Source organism: Heterodontus francisci, chromosome 7, assembly GCF_036365525.1.
Source record: "Heterodontus francisci isolate sHetFra1 chromosome 7, sHetFra1.hap1, whole genome shotgun sequence".
NCBI classification, from domain to species: domain Eukaryota; kingdom Metazoa; phylum Chordata; class Chondrichthyes; order Heterodontiformes; family Heterodontidae; genus Heterodontus; species Heterodontus francisci.
In genome coordinates this window covers 89,427,154-89,453,034 of record NC_090377.1, presented here as the reverse complement: position 1 = coordinate 89,453,034, position 25,881 = coordinate 89,427,154, and the positions used below count along the sequence as shown (strand labels likewise).

Genomic DNA, 25,881 nt, shown 5'->3' with positions numbered 1-25,881 from the left:
ACAGAGGCGCAAGGGGAGAGCCAACTGTGCAACAGCCCCGACAAACAAATTTCTCTGCAGCACCTGTGGAAGAGCCTGTCACTCTAGAATTGGCCTTTACAGCCACTCCAGGCGCTGCTTCACAAACCACTGACCACCTCCAGGCGCGTATCCATTGTCTCTCGAGATAAGGAGGCCCAAAGAGAAGAAGAAAATATTTTAACAGAGTTATTAATTTGTTGCATTAGCTGAAAATAATTTCAAACGCATTGTGCATTGGTATCCCACAGTAATTCTGAAGGCAGTGTCCTTGAAGCCACATTTGCAGAACATGGCTTAAAGTTCTGCAGTACAACTTTCTAACCACTAGGTGTTAATGTACTTAAGGAGCATAACCTAAAGTTCACTAGTCATGGCTAATGTCGGTAAATGAGTGCTGAAACTGCTCTCCAATTATACACAAGAATTGTATCACTTTTCATTTGTTTATTGATTAATGCAGTAAAATTTGATGGTCTTTAACACGTGTAAATGGGTCATTATTTTCTTAATGTCGTCAAAAATACTCAATAGGGATGTACTTGGCTCTAGATTTACTTGACAATAGTACATTTTCCATTCAATTGCCTTACATTAATTTGCAGAAAGCTACACTTTGTTAAATTTAATTAGTAGCTAGTAATCAAATGAGGGGATTGTGATCTGATGCTGTTTTTTTTATACCTGTTGTAGGGTGACCAGGGTTCTCTTGGTGCAATGGGGGCTCCAGGTTCAATGGTAAGTTTGCTGCCATATAAGCAGGAGTTTTAATTGACATAAGGCCCAACTCATTTTTTGTAAGAGTACTCAGCTTTTGCTTGTTTCCTTCAATCCCTTATTTGGATCTAGTTGTGGGTCACAAAATAGATCTGGTAGATGACCTAAATGTGAATGACCATAGTATTGATAAGATTTCAGGTTCAAATAAAAAGAGAAAAAGTTAGTCTAAAAAAAAGGGCATCAGATTGGAATAGGACAGATTGTACAAAGTTGATGAGTGATTTGTTTAAAGCGAAAGGAAATCCTAGCCACAGTGCTATAGATCAACAATGAAGTATTTATCAAAAAGAAGTTAGCAATGGTGCAGAATAATCTATACCATTAAAAAGAAGGAGGCTATGTCAAGTTCTTGGATACAATAAAGAGATTAGAAACAAAATAAGACGCAGAAAAGGGCCTATAAGTATGATAAAAATGAGAGAGAATATGAGAAAATAGGTCAAGATAGGGATAACAAAAGCAAGGAGGTAGAATGCAAAGAAATCTCAAAATATATTTTAAATTGGTACTATGTTCTGCAAATATATCAGTACAAAGAGAATTATTAAATACAAGGTGGGTCTGACATGAGCAAAAGGTGAGATAGAGGAAACTGAAAATTGGTGCTTTATATGCAGTGCTTACAAGAGAGAAGAATATTCAGAAGGAGGTAAATCCTGAGTTGATTAAAAGCAAGATGAGAAATATAATAATAAATAAAAATTAACAGAGAAACTAGTTAGCTAAAGGAGGATAAAGTGTTTACACCTGATGGGATACATTCAGGACTCTGAGAGCAATAAGTAATAAATTAGCAGAGTGTCCAGAAATTATATTTCAGGGTTCTATTGAGACAGAATGTATGCTGGACAACTGAGTCTTAGAAGTATACTGGGCCTCAAACCAATACTACAATTAGTGGCTTCTACAGAAAGTTTCATCTAAGTCTTCAAATACTTCAATAATTTGTGTTCATTTGACACAGTGATTTATTTAGAATATTTCACTGATTTACATAATGACTTGCAACATTTCCTGCCCCTGAATAAGTGGTAGAGTATTCCAGTTCACTTAAAATGATATTTAAAGGTGTATTATTGTCAGAGTATAACATCTTCAAATATGTTTACAACGATCTGATAACAATGGTGCATGGCTGTCAAAATGCAGATGGACAATGATTGTACTTGTTGGCAAGTAGCAGTTTCGGAAGCTGCAGCAGCAACTAATTCCTTGGGAATTCTCCTTTTTTCCCTCGGTAACTGCATGGAAATCTGAGAGACACGGCAGTAAAGAGCCATTTTTGCCATTTCTCCGGGGTTCCTGCTGAGATTCCTTCTGAAGTTTCCTTCTGTGGGAGCTAAAGTAGGAGGTCAGAATACCTTGTGCGGGAATTCTACTCCACATTGCCCATGCTATTAGTAATGGCTCTAAACAGCTGTGAAGCTGAACATCCTGGTAAAAATGTTGTCTCTATAAAAGAAAAGGGACTGACTATGTTCTCAACTCAAGCTACGTGTCAGAGGGAAGGCATCCAGAATCAGGTTGTCCATTAGTGCTACTGATGCTGTTCTTAACCACTGGTGAAGAGGCTGCCTGAGATGACTGTAGTACATGATGGCATACAATATGTAATCTCCCTGAATCTGATAGGACAGAGTCTCAAATAAACCAGCAACTGTCTCCACTAAAATATCACAGCTGAGGTAAGCAAACAATAAGAGGAATTGAATTTTTGAAATCCCTGGTTTTGCTTACTTTTGCTGACAATCTAGTTTTTAACTACAGACGATATTAAGTTGGTAAATCTTTTTTATAGGGTCCACGAGGTCTTTCAGGTGAAAGAGGCCGATCCGGACCTCAAGGCTCTCCAGTGAGTACAATATTGAAGTCAGCCTTTAATAATTAGACATAAATTATAACCTTCAATTCCTTTGGTTGTTCTAATCAATTAAGAGACTTTTATTTTGTACTTCCTACTATATACTGAAGATTTCAATTTATTAGAATTTGAAGTTAAGGTTCAATCCTTGGTCAAAACTACTGGGCAATCCCTGTTTCCATATACTTCCATAATGAAACAGACAAACAATTATAAACACTGGACCCGATAAGGAAGAGAGCCGGTGTAGGGTGGGGAGGTGGTGAGGAGATGTGGATGGGAAACCTGGAATTAAAGGTTTCCCATAAGATAGCACGCACTTTAAATTATCTCAACAGGTTTCCTACTAGACAGCCAATCAGATTCATGGGCCATCTGTCTGTCTATTGGGCTGGAAAGCATCAGGAGAGTGGATGGCAGGTAAGTCCAACATCATGGCGGGGGATCAGACATTATGGGGAAATACCTCCCACTATGTCTGTCTTTATGGTTAATCTCTGCAGCCCAATTTTTTTTTTAATTCTCCACCACATTAACAATGTGAACCAGTCTCTGAATACAGTGTCACTCCTGAATATTACAGCCATTTTCAGGTGTCAGGAGCCCAAACCGAACCACACTACATTGCCATCTCAAGGGAGCCTTTTATCTTTACTAAGGGTGAAGGGTTGAATTATCATAGGGATGCTCCCGATTGTCTGCTGTAACTTTGGCGGAAGATCTGTCGACATTCCAGAGATGGTGCTTATGCTGTTTCTCCACGCTTTCCATGTTTCATCCCCCCAAAGTTACATTGGACAATCAGGAGAAGCCAGCAGAAATTGATGCTGTAAGTGTTTAACTTCCTTTAGCTGTTGTATTAAATTGCACTGAAAAATGATCACCCAAAACACCAAGCAGATTTCATGTAGGTAGAATTACCTCATATTTGTGACTGAAACATGCAAAATGTAAATGACCTGTGTAACCCATTCATTAAAAACCTCTTCCCCTCATAAGTATGCAGTATCTTCTATATCAATTTGAGATGGTCGTGTATTTAAAATGTTGAGCTATAAATGAATCATCTATTAAATAGATGAAATGAATGAATAAAAACCATCAATTGAAATTCGATAGGAAATCTAAATAAGCACTTTAATTCCCTGATGCACCATCACTGCAGTTGATACATGTTTCACTTTCCTATGATTCAAGTCCAAAAAACTGACTTTTGAAAGATTTTTTTCACTATTTTCGTGGTTCTGCTTTTCTCGAGTTGTTTTATGACTAAGAATTTGGCAGGTACAATTTCCCATGTTACTGCTGATCGCATCAAGGTTGCTCAGTTAGTGTATCTGATCCAATAGTTGTAGAGCAAATCTCTCTCAAATTCCAGAGCCCTGGCCAGAAAAGTTAATTTAAACATTTTTGCTGCCAGCAACGATCTTCTCAGCACCTGTTCAGTGGATGCTTCCTTTGCCAGCTTCTCTACAGACTACCTTGGATCATTTCCCTGTTCACAAGGGTTGAGTATATACATGGCAAGCGGCTGTAATTTTGCCAGTAGCTATACTATGTATGTAAGACACACTATTGGTTCCAGCATTTCTTGTTTTTATTACACTATTGGAGTCCTCCACTCCACAGTGGGAAGGTCACAAGATAGGTTGATATGAATAAGGTCCTTTAAACCTTTAAATCTCATCCTCTCAGAATATGAATCCTACTGTCTTCCCATTCAGACGGGACCTTGCTTTAAAATGTTATCTAAAAGATGGAAGGAATTGACAAAGCTATATTTATAGCATTCTTGTCTTTGTCCTGCATCTCACTAGACCACTTGACCTGATTTTTTGCAATTCCAGCTTCTGAAAATGAATTTGAAGCCAGGGTGCATTGATATTTTAATTTACTAATCTCTTGCCAATATGTTTTTACATTAAAAAAATCTATCAGAAATTATATTTTATCCTTTTGTTTATATTTTGGCTAACCTATATAGGGCTGAATTTTGTGTCGCGGTGGGCTTCCCAGCGTCAAGCCGAAAAGGCAGGGAAAGCCCCACCTCTGCCTTTCAGAGCACCCCCCCCCCTCCCCCACCCCCACCCAGTGCAATCTTGCATTATTCTGGCACTTTAATGGCCGGCGCTGGTATCCCTGTCCCTTTTAAAGATGGGGATCCCACCTCCAGGAGCTGCTGGCCAAGCTCAGGGCCAGCAGCTCAGCAGTATCGGCAGCAGCACTGGGAGCAGTGGCCATTGCCAGTATTACAGAGGCCCTGGACCTAGGCTCAGGTAAGTGAGGCGGGGTCAGTCCGGAAGGCCCTGGCGAGGGGGCATATGGGAGGATAAGCGTATAGTGTAGGGGGAGGAGGGTCCAGGGGGATGGCATTTTCCTGGTGGGGGTCCTTCGTGGGCCACAGAGCTCAAGCCTTTATTTTGGACAGAAGAAATTTCAATGACCAAAGAAACAAAAGCAAAAGGAAAAAATAATCAGAAAACATAAGGGTTGAGAGATGTAGCTGCCAGATTGCATGAAATTGCAAGTTTTAATGAGCATTTCCCATTATATATGTGGCTATAAACATTTGTAATGTAAAACATTTACACAAAACATATGAGAAAAACATGACAATTGGAAATTACCTTGCACAGACAGGAAGTACGTACACACATAAAAGTTTCATTTTGGATAGATATGTAGAAAATATATCTTTGCAGAAAAATATTTTAAAACATAGGAAGCTCATAAATATTTTCTTCCATTCCCTCAGGGTCCTCATGGTGCTATTGGAGCGCCTGGTCTGCCTGGTTCTACGGTGAGTGACATTTAATTGTTCAACATGTAGTTAGATATAATGCCTTTTCTGCTATTATTTTCTCTCTAACAGCTTTGATTTCTAAACCTTAATTTCAAGCCAATGGCATAGTAGATCAAGGAACCTTTGGTTAAAATAAAAATGCTTTGGGCCTGCTTACATTGGCTTTGGGCAGGCACTTCATGCCCATTTCAGACAGAAGTTGATGATCATACCAGCCCCATTATTCACAACCCCAGCCATGTCTAGAATTGTTGGCATGAACCTTGATTCAGTAGGCTGAACTTTACCTGCCCTGGGTGGCGGGAAAGGAGGCGGTGGGGGGAGGGGGGGCAGTAAAATAGCAGGGATCTGCTTCGGGACAGTTGCCTGATGCACAGTCCCATCACCAGGGAAGTTTCCTAACAGCGGGCAGGAGGTGGGCTGGGGTGCAATTGGCTCCCCACTCCACAGAGGCAGGCAGCTGATTAGCATAATTAGGGCCCCTATCAGGGCTATTAAGCAGGACTGCTGCTATTTTGCTGGGGATGGGGCAGCCCCCACCATGTGGGGAGGCTGCCAGCTTCATAGAAGAGGCACCCTGCAGTAGACCAGAGGGCTAATAATTCCAGAGGCTCCATGTGGCTCCATGATCCGCCCCAGATGGGTTTCCCCTCTGATTGATGGGTCTTCTATCCTTGGCCATCCAGAATTTTAACTAATATTTATCCATCCCTCTAAAGTTTCCTAACTGCATCAGCAGCACCACCTCTCCCGGCAGAGCTTCTGAGACTTCAGAACTGCTGTCCCTCTGATTGGGCCGGCAGCATCAGGGGCCCACCCGCTGTCCTTAATTGGATGGTGGGCCTGGAGGTGGCCAACTAGGAGGCTGCTTCTGGTAAAATTGCCTAGCCCAGTCCTGCTGCAGGCATGCGTGAGCTTGGGATCCCCATCGCGGTCCCAAAGCCCATGATAAAATTCAGCCCAGCATGTTTGAACATTAGTCTGCTGCACCTCTTTCGGAAGAACCAAAAAGTAGCAGAATGTATCATCCTCTTTCTGTTTAAGAAGCAGTACAAAATACAAGTTTAATTCGATTTGCACATATTCTGGTGTTGTGGGACAGCTCAATCACCATATGAGGAGACTCAGGTAGAGGTTTCGATCGTTCATTCAAGTGTATGAACATATGAACATACGAATTAGGAGCAGGAGTAGGCCACTCGGCCCTTCGAGCCTGCTCCGCCAATCAATAAGATCATGGTTGAACTGATTACTCCACATATTCACCTACCCCGATAACCTTCCACCTGCTTGCTTATCAAGAATCTGTGTACCTCTGCCTTAAAAATATTCAAAGACTCTGCTTCCACCGCCTTTTGAGGAAGAGAATTCCAAAGACTCACGACCCTCTGACAGAAAAAAATGTCTCCTCATCTTTGTCTTAAATGGGCGACCCCTTATTTTTAAACAGTGACCCCCTAGTTCTGGATTCTCCCACGAGGAGAAACATCCTTTCCACATCCACCCTGTCAAGACCCCTTAGGATCTTATATGTTTCAATCAAGTGCACGCAGGGAGAGACCATCTTGGGCAGTCCGAGATAGCACTCCCTGCTTACACTTGAATAAACAATCAAAATCTGTACCTGAGTCTCCTCATGTGGTGATTGAGTTGTCCCACAACAGTTTCACGAGCAGACTCCGGTTTTGATCGTTTATTCAAGCATACACAGGGAGAGATCATCTCAGGCAGTCCGAGATAGCACTCTGATTTTACACTCAAAGATACAAACTTATATACTGTTCTTGCCATACAATATAGTCACACAATGGATAATTGATCATACACTCTTATGAATACACAGTTCTAGTCTTAGTGCGCACAACAGATGTCTCCAGTCTTGGTCCTTTATCTCTTTGTTTCATACGAGTTAAACATTCCACAGTCTGCTGATTCTGCAGCCTGGGCTGATCCCGGCTTCAACATTCGCCTTGCCCTTTGCCCTAGCAGCTTGTTTGTCTTTTTCCCATCCTGACTTAACTATATTCTGCTGAGTTGCCTTTCTAATTTACATTTTATGTCCACACAAGTATGAAATGTGGCCACAGGGTTTGCCCCAGACCAGCAACAGAAGATTCCCTCACTTTCTCCAGTGCAAATCCTACAAATGTTTGCTTTTTCTGTGTATAGTAAGCTGAAATACCCAACGGCAGGGACTGAGCAGCCATACTCTTCAGTATTGCAGTTCCTAAAATATGTTTTGGTAATATTAAGTAAAACTGAAGTTTGCCTGTTTCACAACATTTTTGGCCACCCACGATTTCATGATCTTTGCTAGCTGTTTGTTGTCTTGACACAACACTGCGTTCCCTTTTGAAGGCCTCCTAGGTTGCTATGCCATGTCCTTTTTTTGTCTTGCGAAGAATATAAGCTCTTAAGGTTCAGGCTACTTCCCAATACTTGTGTCAACTAGCTTCGATAGAGAAGTCCACACCTCCTCTGAACAGATACTATACTTAATATGTGAAGTAAATGGAATAGAATGTTGCAGGATGAAAAAGTAGCATTTATTTTGTTGGGCTGTGCATCAGAAATAGTTTGTGTTTTCACTGCACTCTCCTAATCTTTCCACTACATAAAAGCACTATGCTGACAGATCATGCAATTCAGGTCAAAACCATTCATTTGGAGTTACAACAAGAAGCAAAATAGATCAACAGATATAACAATACAATTCTTAATGCTCACTGGCACTGTAGAACCATTTACTGGTACCTATAACAGTACTATGAGAGTTTTTAAGTTTTCATACATTTTTGGCCTATCTCAACTCAGTAAATTCCAAAAAACAACATCTGTCACTCAGATATATGTGCTGGTCAGCTTTTCACACCTTCTAGACAAAAAAAAGACATAATTTAAAACTGAACAGATCCCAACTGTCGCAAATAACTGCTTTTAACTAAAGATGAGTGTCAGTTCCTCTATTTTTTCAGTGAATAGCTGGATAATATCTGGTCGCCAATGGCATCGAAGATGAAAGGACAAATATGGACTGAGATTATTAGCCTTGGTTTATAAACAATAAAACTGCGAAAGATAATAGCCCATATTCCAGAACTAGAAGTTTTTCATGTTTTTTTTGCTACTAATGTCACTAATGGGACCTAAGTAAGCACAAGGTATATTGACCAGAACATTAAAATGAAAGCAAAATATTGCAGATACTGGAAATCTGAAATAAAACCAAAAAGTGCTGGAAGTACTCAGCAGGTCTGGCAGCATCTGTGGAGAGAGAAGCAAAGTTAATGGGCTGAATTTTATGCTGCCCCAGCGGGTCGGATGGTGGCATAGGGGCAGCGTAAAATTGAGTGGGAGGCTCCGGGAGGCTTACCCGCCCCGCTTCAACCTCCGGCCAGGTTTACAGCGTTAGTCAGGGGGTGGGAAACGGCCCGCCGCCCGAGACCAATTAAGGCCCTTAAGTGGCCACTTAATGGCCCTCTGCCGCCTCCACAGGTATTTTACCCTTGGCAAGTGGGCGTGCTGGGGACGTGAAAGGCCGTCCAGCGATAGCTGCCGGCCATTTCGTGCCCCGGGTTGGGGCGTGGCGGGAGGCATGGCAATCAGGCACAGGGTGCCCGATTGAGGGCCGCAACCGCCTCCCAACCCACCTCCAGAACTCATGACGCACCCCACTCCCCCAAATGACAACTCCAGCCTCACCAAGAAAGGACCGATCCTCCTGGTGAGGCATGCCCTTACTTATCTTCCCTCCTGGATCCATGGCTTTGGCTGGGCTGCAGTCCCAGCAGTAGCCACCATTCTTGGTGGCGCTGCTGGCCCGTTGATTGGCCGGCAGCTCACGGAGGCGGGGCCTCCTCCCTCAAGCTGGTGGAAGTCCCGCCTCGGGACAATTAAAGCCCGGGGACCCATAAAATGCGGGATGGATCCCCGGGCTAGGCGGAAGCGTGTTCGCCACCGACTTTCACGTCGGTGGTGAATTCCCGTCCACCTTAGGTAAAATCCAGCCCAATGTTTCAGGTCAGTGACCTTTCATCAGAACTGGCAAAGATTAGAAATGATAGAACAGAGGGTCACAGAGAATAACTGACAAGGAGGTCATGGGGCAAAGGCAAAGACAAAGAGTGTGTTAATGATGTGGTGAAATACAAAGCATTAGTGCAGAGAATGTGTTAAATGACAGAATAATGAAAGCCCTAGCCAAAAGCAAAACGTAAAAAAAAAGGTGGGCAGGCACATGGTAATACAAAGTGTAATGATGAAACAAACTAAAATAAAATGAAATAAAAACAAAAAACACCAAGTAAAACTTAAAAAAAAGGTCAAACTAAAAAAAAAGGGGGTGGGGACCAGACATGCTCTGAAATTATTGAACTCATTGTTCAGTCCGGGCATGCCTAATCGGTAAATGAGGTGCTGTTCCTCGAGCTTGCGTTGAAATTCACTGGAACACTGCAGCAAGCCCAGGATTGAGATGTGAGCATGAGAGCGGGGGGAGTGGGGGTGGGTGGCGGGTGGTGTTGAAATGGCCAGCAACCGGAAGCTCGGGGTCATGCTTACGGACTGAGTGGAGGTGTTTGGCAAAACAGTCACCCAATCTGCGTTTGGTTTCCCCAGTATAGAGGAGACCGCATTGTAAGCAGCGAATACAATATACTAAATTGAAAGAAGTACAAGTAAATCGCTGCTTCACCTAAAAGGAGTATTTGGGGCCTTGGATAGTGAGGAGAGAGGAGGTAAAAGGGCAGGTATTACACCTCCTGTGATTGCATGGGAAGGGGACGAGCTGTCGGGGGTAATGGAGGAGTGGACGAGGGTGTCGTGGAGGGAACGATCCCTTCGGAATGCTGACAGGGGAAGGGAAGATGCATTTGGTAGTGGCATTATGCTGGAGGTGGCGGAAATGGAGGAGGATGACTCTTTGGATGTGGAGGCTGGTAGGGTGGAAAGTGAAGACAAGGGGAACCCTGTCGCAGTTCTGAGAGGGAGCGGAAGGGGTGAGAGCAGAGGTGCGGGAAATGGGCTGAGGGCCCTGTCAACCACAGTGGGGGGGAATTCTCGGTTGAGGAGAAAGGAAGACATATCAGAAGCGCTGTTGTGGAAGGTTGCATCATCAGAGCAGATGAGTCAGAGACAGAGAAACTGGGAGAATGGAATGGAGTCCTTACAGGAGGCAGGGTGTGAAGAAGTGTAGCTGAGGTACCTGTTGGAGTCGGTAGTCATATAATGAATATTATTGGACAGCGTATCCCCAGAGGTGGAGACAGAGAAGTCGAGGAAGGGAAGGGAAGTGTCTGAGATGGACCATTTGAAGGGAAGAGAAGGGTGGAAAGTTAATAAAGTTTTCCTGTTCGGGGCGGGAGCAGGAAACGTCACCGATACAGTCATCAATGTACCAGAGAAAGGGTTGGGGGGAGGGGCCTGAGTAGGACTGGAACAAGGAATGCTCGACATATCCTACAAAAAGACAGGCATAACTAGGACCCATACGAGTACCCATAGCAACATCTTTTACTTGAAGGAAGTGAGTGGAGTTGAAGGAGAAGTTGTCCAATGTGACAACAAGTTCAGCCAGGCGGAGGAGGGTGGTGGTGGATGGGGACTGGTTGGGCCTCTGTTCAAGGAAGAAGCAGAGACTCCTCAAACCGTCCTGGTGGGGGATGGAGGTGTAGAGAGATTGGATGTCCGTAGTGAAGAGGAAGCGGTTAGGACCAGGAAACTGGAAATTGTCAAAATGACGTAGGACGTCAGAAGAGTCACAGATGTAGGTGGGAAGAGACTGGACCCGGGGAAAAAAGATAGAATCAAGATAGGAAGAAATAAGTTCAGTGGGGCAGGAACAGGCTGAAACAATGCCTCCTGGACTGAACATTGAGTTCAGTAATTTCAGAGCATGACTGGCCCCTCCACCTTTTTTTTTAGTTTTACCTTTTTTTTAGTTTTACTTTGTATTTTTTATTTTTATTTCATTTCACCACACCATTAACACACTCTTTGTCTTTGCCTTTGCCCCATGACCTCCTTGTCAGTTATTCTCTGTGACCCTCTGTTCTATCAACACGTTCCCATTTGTTCTCTTTTGCCCCACCCCCACTTTATTTGCTTAAAACATATTACATTTCTAACCTTTGCCAGTTCTGATGAAAAGTCACTGACCTGAAATGTGAACTTTGCTTCTCTCTTCACAGATTCTGCCTGACCTGCTGAGTATTTCCAGCACTTTTTGGTTTTATTTCTGACCAGAACATTATTTTGTAAGAGTAGCTGAGCCTCTCTTTTAGTTGCCATTTTCTATACTTGGATTCAATTCTCTTTGGTCAAAATAGATTGCTAACAAATTAACCAACAATAAAGCCAGCCTTGTGTTTTAAAGAGTTGAATGTTCCTTCTAAGAGATGAGAAATAAAAGTTTTCATTTGAACATCTTTTTGGTGTTAGGAATCAAATAACTATCACTTCCTAAGCAGCCTGATCTAAAGTGTGCATGGCTTTACCATTGGGCTGTACTTACACCATCACATTGCACAACATTTTCTACCTTAATTTACATTATATTCTCATACGTTCATTGATGGAACTTCATCTTTTGAAAACATTATGAGGAATTTTCTATTGCTGCCTGAGACAGGGGCAAATTGGTGAGAGTATCCACACCGCTTGTCCCATGCCGGAGTAAGGAGGCCCAAGCATTTATAATCCATTTACAACTTTTTTTTTTACTTGGCATTACTTGTCTTTTATTATTGCAGTAAGATATATTTGTGTTTTTTTAATAGGGTCCTCTCGGTTTAATGGGTGCTCCAGGCTTCCCAGGCCAGCCTGGTGCTAAGGTAATTATAAAGCTCTATGACTAACTCTCCTCATTGGAACTGCTGTGTCAGATATTGCTCAAAGATTGCTCTGTCTAACAAAAGCTTATCATTCCTTGCAATTTTTCCTTTCCTCCTCTTCTCCTCGCATGGACACATATCCACTCTAAGAAGCTGCTCCTAAAACAGAAGCTTACCAAACCCGATGTGTGATGTGCATAGGATTACAGAAACATTTTAATATACTGTGCATTTGCAAACACTTAGCTGTGTTAGACTATGACAGGTGCAGAGTGATTTATATTCTTAATTTCCAATCATGATTGTGATGAGAGTCTTTCAAAAGACATGAAATCATACTTACATTATTGATATTTGAAATTTGGTGCTAAATATGTGGTTATAAAAAGAGATGAAAAAGACTGCTGCAAGATATTTTTCTGAAAGGGAAACAAATGGAATGAAGGTCTAATTCAGGAATTGCATGGTAGCATTTGTTACAGAGGAAGTAATTCTCCTCACTGACTTGTTTTGTTTTCCATGCCAGAAAATTTCAGTGAATGTTTCCCAACAACGATAATTTTTGCTGCAGCTTAATTTGGAAAACGGCTGTGTTTTTTTTATTAGTTGTGTCAATTTGGTTCAGTTGGTATCACTTTTGCATCTGTTGAGTAAAACCCTGTGAATTCAAACCCTACTCCAGGACTTCAGCATATAATTTCCACTGGGGCCAACAACCTTATTTACCTGAAGAGGCTTTTTTTTTAATTGCCAAAAAGAAAAAACTATTGGGAGCTGCAAAACAAAATTTCAGCATTTCTAAACCAAATACTTGGCAAATTGCCAAGTGTCTCTGGTAGAAAGCATAATTTGTATGCACAGTAAATAAAATACTTGTATTGAATTTATGTATCACTAGAAAAAAATTAAAATAGACCTAACTCTGAATTATCGCTATTTTGACTTTTTAAACTATAATTTTGTCACTAAAGTCATCTTTAAAACAAACTATAACTTAAGCTGCATAGAATTAAGATAATTTTTTGGCTATTTATTCTCATGATAAAAAATTGCTTCTAATAGCAAGGTCAGGATAATTTATATTCTCAGCTGTTAGAAACAATAATGGTGGCAATCATAAAACCTGTTCCTTCAACCAAAGGCACTTCCTATAACCATGGTGTAGCTATACCACTTGAACAGGTTTATTTAGAGCACGATGATGTTTTTCATGAAAATTATCATTTGAGACTGTGAAGTGCAGCATTATGATTAGCTTTTTATCCCCACAATAAAAACACAGCTCTTACTTTCCTTGACTTAATTTTTTTAGGCTTTTTCATGTTAATGCAATCCAACTGAAAAAGGCTAGGAGCTGCAAATGAGATGTTAAAAAGCTGCATGTGGGTCTGGAGCTGCAGGTTGCAGACCTTTGATTTAGGCTGATGTTCCACTGCAGTACTGAGGGGGTCCAGATGTGTCGCTCTTCAGATGAGATGTTAGATTGAGGCTTAGCCTGCCTGTTTCTGTGGTGTTCAAGAAGACAATAACTGCAAACCAAAACAGATTAACTCGGCATTCATCCAGTGGGAATTTGCTGTGTGCCAATTGGCTGCTACATTTGTCTCGAGAAGCACAGAAACAGTGCTTGATAAGTAAATCCTTAACACATTTCTGAGATATATGAAAAGAAGCTATATAAGTGCGAGACTTTTGTTCCAAAGAATCATTAATTTACCCTTCGGTACTGGCTGATATGATTTTTACTGCCAGCCTCAGTCACCTCTCATATTTGCTCACTCAGCTTGCAACATCTCAGAGAAACCAGCAATTCACTTAGACTGTACAGCTTCCAATGATGGAAAGTATTACAGCTTTGTATTGAAGCAAACTGTGGGCTTGTCGTCGGGAACAAAATTAGCCACCTGGAATTTTAGCAAGCAGTGTGAAACCATTTTGGCTTCATGGCAGCTGCAGCATAATTGCATTCTGAAAAAAACAAACTTTAAACTCTTTTTAATGTGAGCGTATGCTCTAATGATCTGTTGCTTTTTAAATAACAATCATTTAATTTGCAATTAAGTGAGCTTTGCCTGGCCAGAAAGTGATATAAGGTAATTGGGCACTGCCAATACTGCGTTACTCTTAAGCAGATACTAGTCTCGAACTGGTACTAAGGTATAACAGTGCAGGTAATAAACATCAATAGCAAGGATGAGTTTACCATGATTAGCAAAAACTACTGATATCCTAAAATTTCAATAAAATCCTTTAGTTAGAGTCATTAGTTCCACTGAAGTACAGCCTGGTTTCAACCCACCCCACATAGTGAGAATGATCTAAGCTCAATGTTAAAATGCCAGCCAGACAGGGTGCTAGTTAAAAGGTGAAAGCCGCAACCCAATGATATCAGGCCCACAGGACATTGTGACATTCAGCAGCGAGGCAAACATAAGTATAAAAATTGATCTTTTCTGTGGATTCTTTGTGGGCTCAGAGGGGCATGAGTGCTTTCCCAGGTTGCACAAGGAATCCTTGGGCCTTCCCAGTGCCAGTGTTTCCTCTCCCTCCTCATGTCAACACCCCATAGCACTAACATCATGCTGGGAACTGTTCCCTTGGGGCCTGGAGTCCTTTGGCTTCCGTCCCAATTTCTGCTCTGCTCACCAGTCCTGATGTCACTCCCACAGGAGACATTGCTCATTATTTAAATGAAGCCTGGGAGCTAAAATAGTCCAGGCCTCTGAATTCTGTGTGGGGTTTCCCTCTTGCCTCATCATCACCACTCTCTGTCACTACCCCAAATGTGCTCTGAGTTAAAATCTCACATAAAGATACTAATATTTATGCCTTTTATACGGCTGCCAGTTTTGAATTAAGTCTAAAGAATGGTGCATGATGATGTTTGTTCTTGGTTGGTTCCTGAACAGCTGTATTATAATGTACATGACCGTATCATCTATTCCCCAAATGTAATCAACGTGAGTGCAGATATTCCAGGAAATCCATCTCACACAAGGGATTGAAGTTCCTGCATTATATTGCTCATTACTAGCTATTACCCACTAAAGCAATAAGAATATTTCACACCAAAGCATACAGTCATTACAGTTGAAATATAACTTTTATTGGCAATGTGTGTTCAAGTAGCTCAGGCTATTTAGTTTAGCTTCTGTTTCTACTAAAAATAGTCCAATTCCAGTGTACTTCTTTTCATATAAAGATTATTTGAATGCTTTAGGATGAAGAAATTGCCAGTGACAATTGACCTTCAGGTATTCACCTAATACAACAAAATCAGGAGCGCAACATAAAGGATAGAAAATGTATGGGGAGAAAATCGATAGAAGGCATTTATAACAGTCCATGGTTATGTTTATCAATATCTTAAATTATATTAAGTTGAGTTGGTTAATTATTTATCTGTTTATTGTGCATTTAGATCTTTTTAAAATTATGAGTGCAGAAACAAAATGGCCACTCAATAAGCTTTGATCAAATCAAGTGAATTGGTTGGTCATTTATTTATGGTAGTTACCGATTCCAAAGTGGCTGCTTTTAAAGAACAAGCTGAGTGATTTAATTCGCCAGAATTTTATGTTGTGGTGGAGGCCCTACCCACTGGCTAAAAATTCAGGGGCAATCCTGCCTCCACCGGTCCTGGAAGCCACAGAGCAATTTTGTGTGGCCCAGGCCCTAAATTGGCCATGGTTGGGACTTCGCCCCTCTGAGGCAGGAAGTCCTGCTCCAAGACCTGCTGGCCAATCAGAGGGCTGGCAGCTCTTCAGTCCCAGCAGTACCACTGGGAGCGGTGGCCACTGCTAGGACTGCACCTAGCCAGGACAAGCAAGATGGAGCAGGCCCCGGAATGGAGGTAAGTGTGTGCGGCCTTGCTGGGGATAATCAGCTAAGCCCTGGTGAGGCAGGAGGGAATCATCAAGAGGGTTGGGGGAAGTGGCTCAGCAGTGGTGGCTTGTGCCGTTGAGGGGGGCTCCATAGGGCACAGAGTACCCAATTAGGAGAGACCCCCCCCCCCCCCGAGCCCACTAGGAGGCCACCTGGTATTACTGGGTGGCCGCCTCAGCTGGTGAAGTCCCAGGCTGCCGATGGTAATATACCAGCAGTGGCGGGAGGAGGCTCTTAAGTGGCTTGGAGTGAGCAGGCCATTTTCTACCTCTCCTGCTGCTGGTAAAATGGCAGCGGGGGTGGGTAGGCAACGGGAATGACACCCGCCTGCCTCACACTCCGAGGTTGGAGGCGGGCATAAAATTCCAGCCATTGTTTCTGGGGTGGTTGCTGGTTGTTGATATGCAGCTTTCCTACTTGTGTGTAATGAATGTGGGTTTTTTTTTTATTGATTCATTTGGTACATTTACGCAGCCCAATATTTAGCAGCCAGCCATCTCTTCCTGCCCATTTTGAGCAGCCAGCTGACAAACAAGCTATAAAATAATCTGGGCCGCCCACTGCTGCTGCCAACAGTTCAGCTAGCTTTCCACTCAGGAGTTAAAATTCCCACTTTACACTCTAATTATGCATTGAAGTGAAGTGGACTGTCATCTTCCGACCTCATTTTTTAAGGTTAAATGGTTCCCTAATGCAATAGTACTTTTTATGTCAATGCGCCATTTTGCACATCGTAGATACAAAGACTAGAGTACAGATGGGGAATGAAATAATAGAAAGAGTTGTATATTCTATTTTGGGAAGTGAGTAAGACTATCTGTAGGTAACATCTGGCTACATTTCTCATTTTATTTAGTGTTGGCAAAGAATTGATGTCTCATCTTACACTAAAATCTTGATTGGTATTTGGATGCTATTGAATGGAGGATGGTAGTTTAGTGGTTGTAGCTCTAGACAGTCACCCAGAGGTCTTAAATTCAAATCCCTTGAAGGTAATTTGTGAGCTAGCAGCTGAAAATAACCTGAAAAGCCACTGAATGAAACCTTATTAGTTCACTGATGCCCTTCAGGGAAGGGAACGTGCTCCCCTTACCCTGTCTGACCCATGTGTGACTCCAGTCTCGGTAAATGGTTGACCGTTAATGCTTCTGGGCAACTAGGGCATGACACATTGCCAGTTTTGCTGACATCCCAAGACGTTCTGGCCATCCTTATCATCACATGCAAACAGTAGACAGCAAGGTGGAACTAGGGCTGGCACTGTGACAACATTACTGCAAGCAGACACGATCATCAAACCAGTACTTGAGTTTAACAGTGCCATTAAATAGGGGAGTCAGCCCATTACAATGTGTTTGTGGTTTTAGTGAATATCTTCAGTCACCCAAATGAATGGCTTCTCTCTTTTGTGGTAGCGTCTGGATACATAAAGTGCTTTCTTCCTTTAAATGATGAACAAAGACATAGCCTTGCCATCATGCAGAATAAAGCATTTTTATGAAAGAACCATTTATTTGCCTTTCTATACTCATTAAATGTTTATTGGCATTTGGACTAATTGAAGAATCAGACTAAAGAATTAATCATAGTGCATAGAGTGAAGGAAAACGTTAGCTGTTTTGGCACAGTAGAAGGGCATGATTCCTTAGTGTTTTGACAAACAATAAAACTACCAGACATTAAACTTCACACTATTACTGGGGCTTCTCCTTGGGGTGAACAGCTGTCAAGGCAATGCTGCCTTCAGTTCCATCAGTACAGGAGGTATGGGTACAGATGCTTACTCTGTGAAAATATTAACACACAGCCATACTGGAAAACATAAGTAAGTTTGGCTCATTTAGTGGGAAAGTTGAGCAGCATGCTCCACTGCTCAAGAGACAGCTTCCAGCTGGTAACTGAAAATAATACTTCATGAAGAAATTTGTAGTAAATTCAGTAATGGTTGTTTCTTCATGTCTCAAAGTACCATTCCAGAAACATTATGGTAACTGACAAAAACATACCTTAATATTATTTCTTCTCTTTCTTGCCTGGTTTTCTTCCAAGCAGATCATGTCTGGATTGTTTCAGTAACAAAACCCCTCTTTATGTGGGCAGGTCATTGGCCTGACCCACACTCCCTACCAGGAGCACTGCTTCAATGCAAGGGCGGCGGAGGGGGCTGGGGTGGGAGGGGCCTGTGCTGAAACAGGGCTACCAGTCCGCTCCACTCCAATTGGGCACAAGTGCCCCACTGGCTGTCAACCCATATTCAGAGACCAAAGCGCTCACCTCCACTTACCATGAATTTCTGAATTGGAGCTTCAATCCATAAACTTCAAACTCACAGGCAGGAACACCACTGCTGAGCCAAGACTCGATCCTTAAGTGTTACTATACAAAGTATGTAAAGCATTAGCTATAACTGACTCACTTAATACCTCGTCACTTATTTTGAGGCTTCTCATTCAATTGTTACTGTGAATAATGTAAATCTTATGACATTGTTCACAGCAAAGGAGTAATTGCAGGCTTGCAGTTGATTGAGGAATAATTGCAGTGAAACTAACATTATTGTAATTGACAACCAGTGACTGGTCTTTGGTGTTGATCTCTGATACAATGCTTGAAATATGCTCAATTGAAGGAAGTTTTCAGGAATCTCAATGGCACGTGGCTGTGCCACTGAGCAGTGCAGATCAGAAGAGTTACAGATTTGATCCCTTTAGTCTCTCTGGTGTTTAACAGCACTGGAGTGAGTCAGTATAGAGTGGGAAAGTTAACCAAGCAGTTTGCTTCTGATTATTAATAGCCTTTCTAGACATGTAGGGTCATGGAAAATTATTGTCTTTGGAACTATACCCAACCATGAGTCAGTGCTTTCAGAAGATGAAGGACAGAGAGAAACTATCAGAGGGATATTTGTTAGAAAAAATACATTTTTAGCAAAAAGCCAAATGTACTTAAAAATGCCAAAGAGTAGGTGGAGGAACTTTAATTTTTGTGTGGGACGAATCCTAAAGTATGCAAATTCCCTCGTTATTTTGGAAAAGTTTCAATTACAAAAATTATCTTGATGTCACACCATATAGTTGAGTGTTATGTTAATAAATGATTTAATCTTCAATAATGCACCACTCCATACTGGTATACCTTTAGTAATGGTTTTACTCCACTTCTGGTCTGACACAGAAGTTGCAAAGTGTGAAGCATAGCTGACTCAACCTGGTGGAGTTTATATACATTTATAAAAATATGCCTTATTCAAGTGTCTCCACTTTTAATAGTGCAGTAATCTGTAATATCTGGTTTCTTAAAAATAAACGATTTGTAATGTTAAAACAGTCCATGGAATCAGGCCTATAATGGACCATTACCATTCAGTGCTGCAATGATTTGTAAAGTTAGTTTTGGCAGTCAGACAATGGGGAAAAAGAAACAAAAGCATTCCAGACATGATCACATTAGGAGGTGGCAAGTGTCAGCTTGAATTCATTAGCAAGGTTGTTTATACCTTTCACGAAGGACAAGAGTCTGTAAATTCTTGTCCAATCTACACCTCCTTTGTTATCTCTTGCCCCACCCCCGCCTCACTTGCTTATAACCTGTGACATTTCTAATATTTGTCAGTTCCGAAGAAGGGTCACTGACCTGAAATGTTAACTCTGCTTCTCTTTCCACAGATGCTGCCAGACCTGCTGAGTGGTTCCAGCATTTCTTGTTTTTATTACGTACATTCTTGTTCGGTTTGACTCAGGATATTGAGGGAATAGGTGTTAATTCTTTAGATTGATTATATTTTGGTATTTAGGCTGATAAACAAATAATCAGAACCAATGGCCAATTATTTACACTGAAAATAGAAATGGTTTAAACCTAACAGACCTGATGATAATATCTTCTGAAATACTTGGCTATGCTCTAATCGACTTCTGTGCTCCAGCTTCTCTTTGCTAGATGAAAGCTATATTCCACAGGTCACTGATGTATCCCTCTCAAGATCACTTCTTATATTGCAATACTACTGACATAATTTACATTTCAACTGAAATATTTTACTGAAATACAGAGGTATCGACAGTCTCAATGCCCAATTTTAAGCAAGTTAAAATACCTCTTACAGAAATTTGACATTAACACATTGAACATGGAAGAATTTCAACCACCTGCTGATAACATTCATAGCATCTGCACAACCATCAACTCAAACATAGGGTATTTCACCTGAATATTTGAAATATGAAGTTCAGTCCCAGAAAGTGCACTTGCTTAATTAATTAAAATGAAAATAAATCATTTTCTGATATCACACTCTATCATTAGAGGTTATGTTAATAAATGGAGTTTTAAATTATATTTTGCCTGACAGGAGGATTTACTGCATACATGTGCAAGTTGTGTTTCTCAGCTTGTAATTTTTAATGTTTTGAAATATTAGAAACCAGTGGCAGTTTATAAAACATACAAAACATTCAATAAGCCCTCTTGGTACTTTTTAAACCTGTCTTCACTATTCCACATGATCATGAGCTGAAAGAGCACAAAATGGCCTCTCGAAGAGGGTCTCGTGTTCCTTGGCTTTAACACAGCACAGGGTTGAATTGAACTCTGACCAAAGTTGTGCTGTCGCTTTCTTGTCAATGCACAATGAAACTGTTTCACATCAAATTGCAGCAGAATGACATCCATATTTATTATCGCAAATGGACTTAGAGGTTACGAGTTCAAATCTATTTGACTTTGTATGTAAAATAATGTTTTGGTGAAATTTTCTTAGCACTGCAAGGTATACAAGTGAGCTATCCTGCAGTTCAAGCACATATAGGCCTGATTTTAACCCTGCCTAGCCAGCAGGAATGGGGTGAGTGGATAATTAAAATGATGGTTGGACGCTTCCCACTCTGTTTGCATGCCCTGTCATTTGGCAGCATCGACACCACTTGAGACAGGCAGATGGGGGCCTTATTAATATTTAAATGATGGGGGTCAGATGATGTCATTCAAACCCTGATGGGATTTTACCTGCCGATTGTGGCAGAAATGCCCAGTGGTGGACCTGGCAATGAAACCTGGTGGGAGGCACAATCATCTCCAGAAGAGGCCCAGGTAAGTTCAATTCTTAATTTTTTTTTAAAGCCAGGATGAACAAATTGACAATGACGCATAATCCTGAAGATTATTAATTCATCTTTGTATACTTTTAAATATTTTGACACCAGGGCGGCTGTAACAATTTGACAAGACTGAGTACTGTACTCATTTTTATCCTTATTTTTCATTTGTTCTTAGGGTGGACCTGGTCGGACAGGCGTTCGTGGCCCTGAAGGACCCCAGGGACAACGTGGTATACCAGGTCGTCAGGGTACACCTGGACCTATGGGCAACATTGTAAGTCCGAAAAACAGATTGACACTCAAGAACTTGATTTACTGTGAACATTCTGTTGGATGAATGCTTAATTTATAATTTTTTTATTTGTAGGGACCACTTGGTATAGATGGAACTTTTGGTGCTAAAGGCCCATTGGTATGTTTTCCTAACTTCTAATTTACCAATTTTGCTTAAGAATCCCAATTTGATCATAAAGAATTGAAGAAGTTCATTAACAGTAGATTAAGTAAATTAAGTAACAATTTCTTTCCTCTATTCTAATTCTTTTTCTGTCACTTAACATTACATATTTTTAGTTGTGTTTCCCTTCTAGCATCCAGTTGATTCTTTTCTTTTTCTTTCCTTTCTGTATGATGTTTTCCTGCTTTACAATGATCTTTCTCATACTTCACATATTTCTTTCCCTTCTTTACTCTATTGTCCAAAAACAAACACCCTGTGCTGTGTTAAAGCCAATCCTTTAAAATTCCACACATTGGAAATGCTTCCGACAATAGAAGAAGAATTCCAAACTGCCCTGTTGCATTGGTAGAAGTATTTCTGTTTTGGAGGTGAAGTGTACAATTTTCCAACTCTCTTTTTGATGTTGGATCCATATTGCCTATCCTATTGGGAAAAACATTGATTAACCTTGATAACTTGGGGTAGGGAGGTTAATGCAGATAAGGAGGTCAGGTTGTTGGCTACATAAACTTAAAGGGCCTGTGGGCCTGTTGTCTTTAAATCCAGTGCCAAGCTAGTGCTAAGCCGACAAAGTCTTCCATCAAAAGTATAGCAACCATCCAGTTTGTTGCATGGATGCTGCTTTTATCCTTTCAGATGAGGAGCAGGATAAATGGATAATTGGAGAAAATATGATTGCCAGCCACTTCAGTTAATTGAATTAGCCGTGCCCAGGCAGCAATACCTTATACTGATCTGGTTGATTTCAGATCATGCATTCTCACCTATCCAAACAAAATAGAACCCACAGGAAATATTACAAAAACTTTGCATTACAATTGCAGGGCACATTAAATCATCAGCCATTGATAAACTTGCCTTTTTCTTCAGCCATACCAGCAATGGTTCCCATTATGCAACCTTACTATTCTTTTAATCAGAAATACACAAAATAAAGGGAGCACAAGCAACAATGGTGAGATAAACCCATTTATTGCATTTTTTGCATGAGAATTGAAAATGTGCCAAGCAAATGTAATTTGCGGTCTCCTATGAAAGCCACGTATTTCATCTCACATTGGGAATATATGCCTATGGTAGGCACCTCCGTTCTCTTCCTCAAATTTCAGAGGAATGGGTACTATCTCTATCTCCTCTGTTCCTACTCCAAATCTTGGAATTGCCTTGATGTGGCCTCCAACTCTATACATATTGCATCTCCTTTGAGCTCTTATGTTCAGCTTCAGTACTGATTGTCCATTGACTGAAAGTGCAGATTTTGCCTGGCATCCTTCTTAAGCATAATAGAATCCTGTCCAACTGTCCTGCTACCTTTTGCAGGAGATGCACATGCTGTTAACATAGCAACTGATCTCAAAAGATTGCTTTCTTTCATATAGATTGGGAATGTGAGTCAGATTTGGATATTGCTTTCCTCCCAGCCAATAATTGTAGGTCATCGCTACATTAGTAAAATACATCTTGTAGGATGATATTTCCATACTTGCTTCAAGGTTTCCACTAATCACATTTACATGAGTGAAAAGTTTGTTCCTTGCGTTCAACTTGTTAATGTGGGACATTGCTGGGCCAGAATGGCTGCCATATCAGCTTACATAGCAATCACTGCATTCCAACTATAACTAATCATCTGAATCCTATAGAGACATTTCAATAACTTGTAAAGCACGATATAAATATATTACTATCTGTTCATAAATTCTAAGTAGATCCGTTAGAGGCTCAAGTCCCCAGCATGAAGAATTTTGCTTTTCTCAGTCTCCTCCCTCTGCTCCTTTCTTCCAATCCATGTAGAACAGTGACCTGATTGCAATATTTCAACACTAGCAATGCTATTTAATAGTGTGTAGGATAACCTTCTATTTTACTGAATAGAATAAATTCCAAATTCTCCATGGAGATCATTCAAACCAGTTAAACATTCACATGCAAATTGTGACCTAGTTGTCTGCTCCACACAGATTGTGCTCTGGAATAATTTTATTTCAAACCTGATGTGAATAATGACCATAGAGTCCTATTCAGACAAACTTTTGAAACAACCCAGGAATTGAGCCATCTGAAATTTGGATGGTTGATTCAAAAATATGTTTATGATTATGAAGCAGGCAGTCAGAAGTCTAGAGAACTGGATGCAGATCTTCTTTTCTCCCTCCATCCCATTAGAATGCTGGGGCCTCAAACATAAATGCTTTCCTCCCGCTACCAGTATTCTTGCCATTAATGCCATCTTCTTAAACTCCTCTCTCCTTGTCTCATCCATCCTCACCTCCAACAACAGGTGTGAGGAGATCATGAATTTCTTTGTCACTAAGATTGAAACCATTCGATCAGTTGCCTCTGCCACTTCCCTCCCTTCCCCTAGCTCACCAGGCCAAACTTCCTCAACAGTTCCCCCCCAGCTCTAGTGCTGAACTTGTATCTTTTTCTAGTTTCACTCCTATCATGTATCTCTCTGACCTCATCTTGTCCATGAGACCTACCTCCTGCTTTCTCAACCCTATTCCCAATAAACTACTAATCAATCACCTTCCCTTCCTGGCTCCCATTTTAGCTGATCTTGTTAGCTGTTCTCAATCGTCAGGTACTGGACTCCTCTTCTTTAAATCTGCTGTCACCATCCTCTCCTCAAAAATAAACAACCCTTGACCTCTCCATCCTTGCAACCTCCCTTTCCTCTCCAAAGTCCTTGAACGTGTTGTCGCCTCCAAAATGCATGCCCGGAATTCCATGTTTGAATACATCCAATCAGGTTTCTGCCCCTGCCGCAGTACCAAAAGGGCTTTAATCAAAGACACAAATTACATCCTATGTCACTGTGACAAAAGTAAACTATCCCTCTCGTCCTTCTCCACCTGTCTGCAACCTTTGACATGGCTGATCACATCATCCTCCTCCAATGCCTGTCCACTGTCGTCCAGCTGAGTGGGACTGGACTTGGTTTCATTCTTATCTGTCTAATTATAGCCGGAGAATCACCTGCAATGGCTTCTCTTCCTGCTCCTGCACTGTTACTTCTGGTGTCCCCCCAGGATCTATCTGTGGTTCCCTCCTATTTCTCAATTACATGGTGCCTCTTGGCAGCATCATCCGAAAACGTAGTTTTCACATGTACATTGACGACTCCCAGCACTGCCTCACCACCTGCCTTGATCCCGCCACTGTCTCTAATTTGTCAGACTACTTGTGCAACATCTAGTTCTGGATGGGAAGGAATTTCATCCAATTAAATATTGGTTAGACCAAAGCCATAGTCTTCGGTCCTGTGCCACACATCTGTTCTCCAGGCACTGACTCCATTCCTCTCCCTGGCATTTGTCTCAGGCTGAACAAGATTGTTTGCATCCTTGGGGCAGAATTTAGGGGAGCCAGTGGGGCTCCCTGCACTGGGCCGATAAGGCATGGGAACCCCACCTTGGCCATTTGGCACCCCCCTCCCCTCCGCTAGCTCTATTTAACAGTGCCCAGGCAATTAACAGCCCAAAGCCAGGATCCCCGTACCTTTAAAAATAGGGATCCCACCTCCAAGAGCTGCCAGCTAAACAGAGGGCCAGCAGCTCAGTAGTATGAGCAGCCCCACTGGGAGCAGTGGCCACTGCTGGTTTGACAGGAGGCCTGGGATCCGGGCCCATTGCTGGAGACACAGACCCAAGCTAAGTGAGGCGGGTGGTCCGGCAGGCCCCAGTGATGGCGGAGACCCCACACTGCTGGCTTAATGCTAGCGGCAGGGGGAATGAGCTCTTAAATGGCTGATAATAGGCCTCTTAAGGCCCTCAATTGGCCTCTGGGCGGGAAGGCCATCGTCGACCTATCCTGCCCCCAACAATATTGTGGTGTGATGGGCAATTCCATGTGCCTCCCGCCGCCCCCCAGCCTGTCTCTGGGGGGCTGATTAAATCCAACCCTTAGTCTCATATTTGATCCCGAGATGAGCTTCCAACCACATATTCGTGCCATCATTAAAACCACTTATATACACCTCCATAACATCGCCCGACTGTTCCCCTGCCTCAGCTCATCTGCTGCTGAAACCCTCATCCATGCTGTTGTTAACTCTCGATCTGTATATTCTAATGCACTCCTGGCTGGCCTCCCATGTTCTACCCTCTGCAAACTTGAGGTTATCCAAAAGCTCTGTTGCGTATATC

At 41.8% G+C, this 25,881-nt stretch overlaps 1 protein-coding gene across 1 annotated transcript in view; it reads left to right on the top strand.

Annotated features, from left to right (window-relative positions):
• LOC137372133 (collagen alpha-2(V) chain-like) overlaps window positions 1-25,881 on the top strand; it is a 312,577-nt gene that overhangs the window by 174,242 nt on the left and 112,454 nt on the right. The window contains exons 15-20 of the mRNA XM_068035607.1: window positions 712-756; window positions 2,597-2,650; window positions 5,415-5,459; window positions 12,239-12,292; window positions 21,449-21,547; window positions 21,641-21,685. Of these exons, the coding sequence (XP_067891708.1) occupies window positions 712-756; window positions 2,597-2,650; window positions 5,415-5,459; window positions 12,239-12,292; window positions 21,449-21,547; window positions 21,641-21,685 (342 nt within the window). The remainder of the gene's footprint in view (window positions 1-711; window positions 757-2,596; window positions 2,651-5,414; window positions 5,460-12,238; window positions 12,293-21,448; window positions 21,548-21,640; window positions 21,686-25,881) is intronic.